The sequence below is a fragment of the Pagrus pagrus genome (assembly GCF_965226575.1).
Source record: "Pagrus pagrus genome assembly, chromosome: 14".
NCBI lineage: Eukaryota > Metazoa > Chordata > Actinopteri > Spariformes > Sparidae > Pagrus > Pagrus pagrus.
In genome coordinates, this window is record NC_140198.1 from 11590013 (window position 1) to 11600523 (window position 10511).

Sequence of the window (10511 nt, forward strand, 5' to 3'; positions counted from 1 at the left end):
GACATTAGGGTAACCTAGTTCAATCTGCCCTGTCCACTTATCTTCATTGCCCATTAGAGGGAGTGCAGTGTCCCGCACAGCACGGAACTGAGTCAACGCATTTTTCAGATTCAAGAAGGGTAGGGCGCAGGGCGGCTGGCCCCCGCAAGAAGAGAGAGATACAAGTCAGCTACTTCCTTAGCTGAACCGATCAGCTATCGCAATCAATTGATGTCTTCAGATGAGATTTAAGATTTTAATGTGCATCTAGTTGGTTTGAATTCGCCGTTGGTCGTCCAAAAAATTACAGCCCGACAAAATGTCAGAGGTGGCCGACACTCGCCGGTTGAATTCTAAGCCCCAGGACCTGCTGGATGCTTACGGCCCCCCCAGCAATTTTCTGGAAATAGACGTTTATGATCCACAAACCATTGGAGTTGGACGGACCCGGTACACAACTTACGAAGTTCGCATGCGGGTAGGTGTCCGAACCGCGAGCCAGCAACACCTTTTTCGCAGCATTAGCTTTTATTCGCTAGGCTAACTGGTAATTACAGTGTTGTTGCTAGCCAGTTAGCATAGCTAGCCGCTGTGCCGGAGTCAACGCAGGGACGCGGCTGTGACGTTGACATTCGGCGCTTGGAGTAGCTCAAGATGGCGCGCCAGTAAAAATCAAGCACCGGGGATTGGCAGCGGCCTGCAGTGTGGGTTTTTTTTTACCAGAGGCTGCTTGATGTAGTTGGTTAAGCAGCAAGGTTGGCGTGTAACTAGCTTGAAGTTTTGTGACCATACAGTTTCAGCCATGTGACGTGTTTAGAGTTAAAGTTACAGTCTTTTAAACAAACTAAATCCTGTGAAACGTAATGAAACATCACTAGAGTCCCAGCAGACACAGTGAAGCTAGAAGCTAACGTTAAACGCTACAGGCGCTTACATACTCCCTGTCAAGAAAGTAAGGACTAATTTAACATTACCAGCATATAGAGATGTGAAAGTAGGTTGGTCGACAACGTCAACAGACATACAAGAAACGATACTACTGCTCAGTAAACATGAGGCGAGTGAAAACGCTAGCGACGTAGCTAAATAAATGGTAATGCTAACAATGTCGATGTTTGTATGGAAACGGGAGAAGTGGTATGCAGCGTCGCCTGTTTTTTATTCTCATTATTTAATGGTAAATATACGAACACTTGCACACATAGTAAGAGGTGTGGTACGTTTAACTTCCTCGTTTGGTCAACTGGCAGTTAAGTTTGTACGAGCGGGAGGCTGAAAAATCCCTGACACAGCTAAGTTTGAGAGCAACATTTTCAGGAAGCTTATGCTAAAGCCGTGATTGCGTAATTGAGACTTATTAGGCTTGTCTCGACAAGAGATCCCGAAACTCATGGTGTTTTGTGGATCTCTACTTGTTGGACAGCTTGCCAATAGCATTCGTGATCTCATGCAGGTGTACTGCCACTGAGTAGATAGTTATTTGGAGCAGAGGTGAGCAGGGTTGCCAGATTTGGCGAGAGAAACAAGCCCAAAAGAAGCGACCTGGCTTTGACAAAAAAACATGCAAAAACATATCCAAAAGACATCTATTCAACGTTGAAAAGACATCCATTGGAGAGCCAGAATGAAAGATGACGCCTGTTTTAGATGTCTTTTCAGCGTTCATCAGTGATGTCCAGGTGACAGGTTGGATGACCAAAACATGGTCTGTAAACCTGATTAATAGCTCTCCTGGTAGAGTGCACGGCTCATTCAAACTCCTTCTGTAGCTTTTGCTGCATGGAATAAAATTTGGCCATCAGAAAAACTTTCATTTTGAGCGACAAGAAGTTTTTAGACGTCTTTGACTGAAGTTGAAAAGATGTCAAGACTTCATTGTAAAAACTGCAAGGATGTCACTTGGACATCAATAGTGAACATTGAAAAGACGTCCAAAAAATCTTTCATTCTGGCTGTCCACTGGACGGCTTCAGAGACATTCAATTGACATCTTTTTGGTATGTTTTAATTTGCATATAATGAGCGGGCCAAATGTCAGTGGTTCTTTGTAGCCTAATGTAACCTCATATTTGGGATTTTAATCATATCACTGCACTTTATCAAGTAGGCTACTGCATTATCATCCGTGAAAACTGGTATGTTGAAGAAGATCTGCATGACGTCTTCATTTTTCACACTAAACTTACAGTATCTGCAGAATGCCTTTGAATGCCACATCTAAGGACGTCTAATCCAGTCCTTCAAAACAGTCTCTTACTCCCACTCTCCCATATTTCGCCCACCCTGTCCCTGGCATTGTTAGCTCTGTAGCTAAAAAATACCTTTTATAATCACACTGTTTTTCTTTAAAATGTCATCCGTGTCTGTGTTGTGTATGGGGGGTAGGGAGGGGCGGAGGGAACGGCGTTGTGAACTGACAGTAAAACATGTCAAACTCTAGCATTTAAGCTTTATTTGACAGAGTAGGGAGGAAACATGGGACCAAGCTCAAAGAAGCAGCTACACTTGGGAAACAAGCCCAAAAAATATGCAACTCGCTAAAATTTGTAAGTGACTTTGCAGAAAAAGCTGCAAGCTCAAGGTCACTTATGGTAAACAAACGTGGCAACCCCGGAGGTGAAGTCCACTAATCAATGTTAATTTTTGTTCATTTACATATCTAAATAGTGCTGTCTCACAACTTTAGACAGACCAAAGCAAACCAGCCAATCTTTACGGGAACACATTTTTCATTACAGCCCACTCACACTGTCTACAGCAGTGAATCATGAGGAAGTCATGTTAAAGGGTCTCCCCCTCAATAACCACAAACCACTGAGCAAAACTTGCACAGACAATTGGGGCACGCTCATTTCTCACTATTTACCGACATGAAATCTAAATGATCAGTTGCCCATAAAATAATCAACCACCAGAGATTTACACAGAAAATTCTCACCCTAGACTAGTTTGTTAGTCTAATTCTTGACTTGTATCACAATAATTTGGTCAAAATATGGCAGTAAGAGATATGTTTTGTCACACCTTTGTCTCTGAAGGCACTTCTACAATACCCTCATCACTCAGTCATGATAGTAACTAACCCTAACCCATAATGATTGAATGTAGATTAAATCAGTGGCTATTTTGTGTGTTTTTTCTTATTCTTTTTTGTGTAGACAAACCTTCCCATTTTCAAACTGAAGGATTCCTGTGTGAGAAGAAGATACAGTGACTTTGAGTGGTTAAAGAATGAGCTGGAAAGAGACAGTAAGGTGAGTGCACAATAATGACATGGTTCAGGATCCATCATTTAAGCAGGCTGGTGGGTACAAACTAATAATTACAGTGATCTGATGAGTGACGATGTTTGTGTTGCATTTAGAACAATAGAAGCCCTACATGGATGATCATGTAAAGTAAACAGTATGATTACACTGTAGGTTTGTCCTCTGTGTTGACAGTAAATGAAAATGTGAGTTAAGTATATTTATAGAAATGTATGCAGCTTTGACCTTAAAGCACAGCAGGTGTGGATTTTTGACTTTTCATTGTTGCTATCACCTGTGTTGACCCCTGTCACCTGCAGATTGTAGTACCATCTCTGCCGGGCAAAGCCCTGAAGAGACAGTTGCCATTCCGCTCAGATGAGGGCCTTTTTGACGAGTCCTTCATTGAGGAGCGGCGAATGGGCCTGGAGCAGTTCATCAACAGGTCAGTCAATTTAACAGTCTTGATACCACTTTTGGTGTTAGACTTTTTCACATTGCCAGGAGACAAGATTGCCTTTCTGATTTTTACTTTTTTGTCTTTTGTGCCACATTCGTTATCACGAATGCAGCAGTAGAAAGTAGTCACAATACTGGAATTCCTAACTTCGATACAATACCTTTAAAAATATCCATATTCGATACCACAGGGAACAATTGATGCAACGATGAGGGAATAACATTTATATATAACAAGGCTGCTGTCTGTTAAGCGCAACAGCAACAAAGTCAATTTACTTCTGGAGGAGGTGGGACTAAATGGGCACTTCAGAAGTGCATGTGTCAAGTTGCTGTCAGAGAGAAGAATAAAAAATACAGTTGTTTATGTCGATACTGCAATTTTTTTTATCGAAAACCATTTAAAATAATCAGCCTCAACATTTTCTGATATTTTACTAATAGTCGGGAGCAAATCATAATCCTCTTCAGTCTTTATCCCATCAGTCTTCATCGAGACGACAGCAAAATTTGCAAGCTGACGAGCACGAAAGCCTTGAACAACGGTTACTTTTAAATGTCTTTTGCTTCAGTCTCTCTATCAAACTCGGTGTCAACTGAATGATGTTCGAGTGCTGCTTGATCAAAGACAGATGGAAAAGTACTTACAAGCCAGCAGCCTTAACTTCTACACCTGTCACATCATACAGTATAATCGCTTCTGAAGAGGGGCGAATATTAGCTTGTTCACCTGCGTGTTGTGTTTCCATCACAGCCTATCACACCCCAGAGCTTTCTGTTGAACCAGGAGCAAATGCTGATTATACATATTCACATATAAGATGAAAGCCAGATGTTAGTGGGGCTTTTGTCCAGTGTGATAGGGGTATACATTAAAATACATGCTATGTTTTTAAGTGTAAATCATATTTAAAGCTGTATTTTCTAGCCACAAACTGTGTGAGCCTAAACAGAAATCCACTTATCTAGCAGAGTCAGACATTACCAAAGATGTTAAGCCGTTCACACGGCTTAACCTTATGTCTGTTGTCCGTCTGTGTGTACGTATCTGTAGAATTGCAGGTCACCCCTTGGCCCAGAACGAGCGCTGTCTTCACATGTTTCTGCAAGAGGAAAGCATTGACCGTAACTACATTCCTGGAAAAGTACGACACTAGGGTTATTGAGGGAGGTGGGGGTGGTTAAACTCTGGGGTGGAGGTTGGACTGTCTCTTGCCTTTCTCTTCCCTGCCGTCGTCTCTTTAATCTCTCTTTCTGCCTCTCTCTCTCAGTCTGTGTATATCATTATAAAGTCATATTGACACTATCTTTGGGTTAGAGTATGTTCTTCTGCTATATATCAGGACATATTGATAATGTTTCAGACAACTCTGTGACTCTTTCTCCCCCTTTCTGTGCATTTGTTTTATAATTGTACAATAAGGAAAGCAACCCCTCAGTAGTTGTGATTGTATCGTGAAGATTTGGCTCTTAATCACAATTTTCAGGAATGAAAATAATGTACGATACATTCAGTCTTTCCCTAACAAGTGTCATATATCTATGATTGTAATATAATGTGAATAAAGTAGAATAATGTCCAAATATGTGTGTTGGCGCTAATGTGTACCATAGGGATACATGTAGACTGTGAAGGAGAGTACTGATCATGTTTTGTTCTCTTTGTTTTTTTAGGTATGAATGAAGTAAGTTTGCTTTACTTTATCTTGTCTTCAAGAGCTTTCTGGAAGTTAAAGGGGGTTGCATGGGCACCATAAAGACCAAAGACGATAGTTCACAAATACTTGAGGAAAACAATGATAATACCATATGTAAATGATCACAAGAGATCTGACTGCAATCTGTGGTTTTTAACCTTTTAAATGTGCCGCACATAGTCCCGGGTTGTCACATAAAACAACCAGTTATTCCCCCCAAATTGTTGTAGTGATCATGGTGTGTTGCAAAGGGAAGAACATCCTGCAAGCCTGTTTTGGATGAAGAGAAAAATTGTGGGAAAAAAGAGAGAAAAAAAAGCTTTTTTTATTGATAATGTGTGCAATAAAGTTAATTTCTCAGAAACAGGCTTGCAGAAGTTTCTCAGTCCACCAGTGGAAATACAAACCACCACTCATGTTTTGAGTTATGTGAACTATTGTTTAATGGGATTAAGTACTGTACATCACCAATGACTAGAGCTGCTTTTTGTTTCAAACATGTCTTTTCAAACTAATTCTGATACATTGTCATTATCAGTAACGCTAATCACTGGCTGCATGGCAAACTTGCACGCTTTTTTTGCAATATGTGTGTCAGTCTCGCTGACAGCTCATTTTACACACTACATGTTCTGATCACCATCATGTTGTTCAGTCTGTTGATTCAGATTTTTACTTGCTTAAAGGCAACTGCCAATTTTACACCATAAAATGTGTTAACAGGTCTTGAGGAGTGCTACTGCATATGTGAAAAAAGTCAGTGACTAAGTTGCATTGTGGGTAATGTAGGCTCCTGGTTTTGAAAAGCATTTCACTGGTCTAGCATCGACCATTATCAATTATTCTGACATTTTTGGACTCATTATGGACAGTTTTAAAACAAATGATCAAAATCAATACAGCAGAACCAAAGATATCGCACTTTTCAAACCTGATGCCCACATTACCCACAATTCAATATAGACACTGAGTGACATCAACGTAGGCAATTTATTAGATTACATGCAGCTTCCTCTGGAGCCACAAAAGGCTTTATACTACTTTTTTCACATATGCAGTAATACTCCCCAAGACATGTAAACACACTTTAATGTATAAAATTGGCAGAGTAACCTTTCAATATTTTTTTCCAGACATGAAAAACAAAGCAGCTGATAAGTAAATATTGAAAAAACAGCGTTTTTATGTCACCCTTGTCTTTTGCATCCGATTCTACCATCAATATGTACAGTTCATTAGACATTGTTTATGTTTAATGAGCTAAATTCGTTTTAATGTCCTATTAAATTGAATGTCCGTACATAAGGATTGCATTACACTAACTGCATATCGGTTACATGCAAGTGATGAATTAATAGCACTGCAGAAAACATTGAAAATGACACATTAGTGATGCGAACATCTTCACTGCATGATGCCCACTCTTTAAGTCTGATGCACAGTAACCCCTCAGCTCAGGGAATGTCTTTTCTGTTCCGACTCCATGTCATGAAAACTGCATGCAGTCCTGTGTGATGTACCATGCTTAGCTCGTATTAGAGCTGCCATCTTTTTTCTTTTTTTTTTACTTGCCTGCCTAACTGAATAAGTCCAGTGTTGTCAATCTTAGTACCTTAATAGAAGCAAATAGCTGTTTAAGAAAATGATTTAGTATAGTTTGAGTATGAATAACTTTCTGGAGAAAGATCGTTGATTGTTACGTCTCATTTCCAGATTGTCAAATGCTGATGTCAGGGGTTGGTGCGTTTGCCAGCCCAAAGTGTCAGTATCTGATGACCCGAGGATGAGACTCCATCAGCTCTCTTGCCAGAAAGATACATTTTATTGCTTTAAATCTGACACCAACAAAGAGCACGCGTTAGCATGTTCAGTTTTATTCCAGGATTTAACGACACTTACAAAATAGTGCTCGGTGATATGGCCTTGAAATAATACCTGGATATTTTGAAGCTGTAGACTGCTGCAGGGATGACTTACTTAAAAAAAAAATTAGGCTCGCTCTGGCTCCCTTGACAAAAAGCCTATGAGATTATTGCAGAAAATAAGCTCTGTGGCAAACACAAATTTATGATACTTTCATGTTTTTTGAAGCATAAATGCGATCTCCAGAAGTAAAAGGCTCACATTAGGCTGGAAACCAACTGTCATGGTAGCATCATCTCAAACGTCACCAGTATACTACACACACTTTACGATAACTGGTTTTCATTTACAATGGTCTAGTGAGTAAATGAGTCTCATTTAAGTCTCGTTTAATTTCCCCGACAACTTCTGTCGTCTCATTTAGCCACTTGTAAGCAACCGCATTTTGTTACCACATGAAGGCTTTATAATTCAAATGTGGGGTAATGAGTGACGTATTTTATGTCGTAAAACCAAAAGTTCAAATTTCCTAAGCTTGTCTTAACCACAGACCTTATTTCAGGCATAAAACCAAAAACCAATTCAAAGGCTATTGACTTTTGAGGGACAAGGGAGCCAGAAGTAGAGAGAACACTGAGGAGTGACCCTCATTTATAATGACAGCATATCAAACAAAAAGGATAAAACATACTAGGGAAGATTCTGTGTACCACAACAGGCTAAAATAGCCAAAGCCATTACAAAAAACAAAACAAAAAAAGTTTGAAAAAGTTGATGCAAATTTAAATAATGTAATATAATATTCAGTTACATAAAACTCCTAAAAGTTTGCAGTTATGCCAGATAATCTATTAGGTAAAATAAAATGATAGTCATGTAAAATGGTCACGATTTAAAATTATAATTAAATGTAGTTATCTAAACAATCACAAGTGATGGTTGGGAGGGTTTTTTTTATATATTGCATTAAATTATAAATATCTTGATATTTTGAAATCTCCTCTAAAGTACTTCATAAATGCTAGGCCTAGACGACAAAATCAAATATCGTGATATTTTTAGCCAGATGCCTGGATATCGATATATATAATATTGTAGGGATGACTATTGGTGCATGAGAGTTTTGATAAATATGCATCAGTAATGTGGATATGATGACTACGTGGTAAAAAGCGAGTATTAGAACAAGAAGAACATTTTGGTAAGTTCATAAAATGACATCGCTTGACTGTAATGCAGCCTTTAAAACCAGGAACAAAAGACAACACTCAGGCCACATCACAATATAATGATATCCTAAATCTATCGTCTCACATCACAACGTCTCACTCCCCAGCTCTTCCTGTTGCAAAATACGTGTGGTGCTTTCAGAATGAGTTACAGCAAAAGTCTGTATATTGGTTCTGTCTGTTTTCCTTTTTCCATGAAGGAAAACAAGAATACACTAATTTAAAATGATTCTAGAGACCATAATGCAATTCTGTTCAATGTCTTTTAACTATTGCCCAAGCACCTGCCTCCTCTAACAAACAAATGCAAATCATCAAACAATGTTTTCTCTGTATAATATTCAAATGTTGTGCCATTACATCGGTCAGTGCATCTGCTCAGAGAGACTCGCAGCACTGACCGCCCGACCATGTCTGTACATTATTTCTCATGTTTGCTGTCTGTCTCTTTCTCTCTCTTATTGCAAAGACAATACAGACTGCTGCACCTGCCCCATGTACATTTATTTCTACATCACGTCATTTAAAAAGCTGGTGGAAAATGTCAGAACTGATGAGTATCAACGGTGTAGGAAAAAAACACAACTGTTGCTCCCGGAGATCCAATCTATAAATTGTTTGATGTCGTGTCTTTATTCAGTCATTCCACATAAACTATGTACATTATTTTTGATTCAGTAATCAGCGAAGAAAATGTTCCATATATCCTTTTGTCATAGCTAGATTTTTTTTTACAATGATTGTTTGTTTTTTTCTGAATGTTTTTTTTTTTAATTGATTTGATCAACTTTAAAATGAGGGTAATTTCCTGCTTTGATTAGAGTTTTCTTTCGCTAGCGGAGATGTGAGTTTGATGATAACCTCCCAAAGTTGAGCAACATGTAGCATCATGAAAAAGGACACAGACATGTCATTCCAATCAAACTATTTTCCCCCTGAGTTTTATGTTCTGGACATGCTCTTAGACGGGATTGTTCCCTGATTAATTGTTTTAACTCTGCTGTCTTAGTTACATCATCATGCCTACACTTTGGCTGTGTGTTGTCAAATCAGCTATTGGGAATGTTAAGTTAGATAAATAACCATATCTAAGCACTGTGACAAGAGGTTCATTATATGAACAATATTTCATTGTTTAAAGGCGTAATCAGCATCTGGTTTATTGATCTGAAATAAGGCTTATTCTGCGCTTATTTTCAGCTGTTTAATTCTTTCTATCAATATTATTGTGAAGTGTATTAATACATGTTACCATTGCAGTTCCACTATGGGTGACGAGGAACTTCCTTGTTAATTCTGTCCACCAATTAAATTTCCTGCTGCCTGCTGTCCCATGTCTACATGTCTCTTTTCAGTTTATAAAGTGAAGAAATGGAAACAAAGCCACTCAAACTCCCCATTTACTCTGTGAGATCAGTGCGTCACACTGAGAAGCAGTTAGACAGATCAGAGAGTCACGGCAGCTGGATGAACGGCTGCAGAGTGACGGATGACCTAATTCAACAGTGAAATGGGAAAGAACATGGAAGCGGTTGAACCGAGTGTACATTTCTAGGAAGTTTTTACGATTATTTGCATAAATCTTCCAACATGCGAAAAGATTTGACTACATTTTAACACGCACCTGTAATTTAACAAAATCGCAGGTGCGGTGAGATCAGAAGAGCACCATGTTTCATCTTTGTGAGTTCCTAGGATTGTTAAATGTTAATTTTCCTTGGACTGAAACACCCTCCACAATATGTCACAAATAATATAGCAGTGTTAAATCGGTACTTGTCTCCCAGTTTAAAGCTGTTTATGTAACTATTTACGGCTGACATGGTTTACTGGCAACTATTTGCAAACTTACCTAACCTCACGATTTTCTTTGCCCTCTCCTGGTTTCCTCTCGGGGTCACAGTTCTCCAGTATTTCTCCCAATTTATGACAATTTTTTAACACTTTTTCCCTTTTAGTGTGTGAGAGACGGACAGAAATGTAGAGGAGAAGGAATATTTGAACAAATTTCAGACGCCCTGGGGAGGAGGTCTAAA

At 39.1% G+C, this 10511-nt stretch overlaps 1 protein-coding gene across 2 annotated transcripts; it reads left to right on the top strand.

Moving 5' to 3' along the window:
• Nucleotides 1-32: 32 nt before the first annotated feature.
• Nucleotides 33-9806, top strand: LOC311268981 (sorting nexin-12; the record flags this gene model as incomplete). Of its 2 annotated transcripts, XM_084372969.1 has the most annotated exons (5): nucleotides 33-457; nucleotides 3138-3233; nucleotides 3548-3672; nucleotides 4741-4831; nucleotides 5361-9806. In XM_084372969.1, exons 1-5 carry the CDS (start codon nucleotides 299-301, stop codon nucleotides 5364-5366), a joined length of 477 nt encoding a protein of 158 aa, XP_084229095.1. In that variant the 5' UTR covers nucleotides 33-298. The 2 variants fall into 2 exon arrangements, with proteins under 2 accessions (XP_084229095.1, XP_084229094.1); XM_084372968.1 differs by lacking the exon at nucleotides 5361-9806 and having other exon boundaries at nucleotides 34-457; nucleotides 4741-4843.
• Nucleotides 9807-10511: the final 705 nt, after the last annotated feature.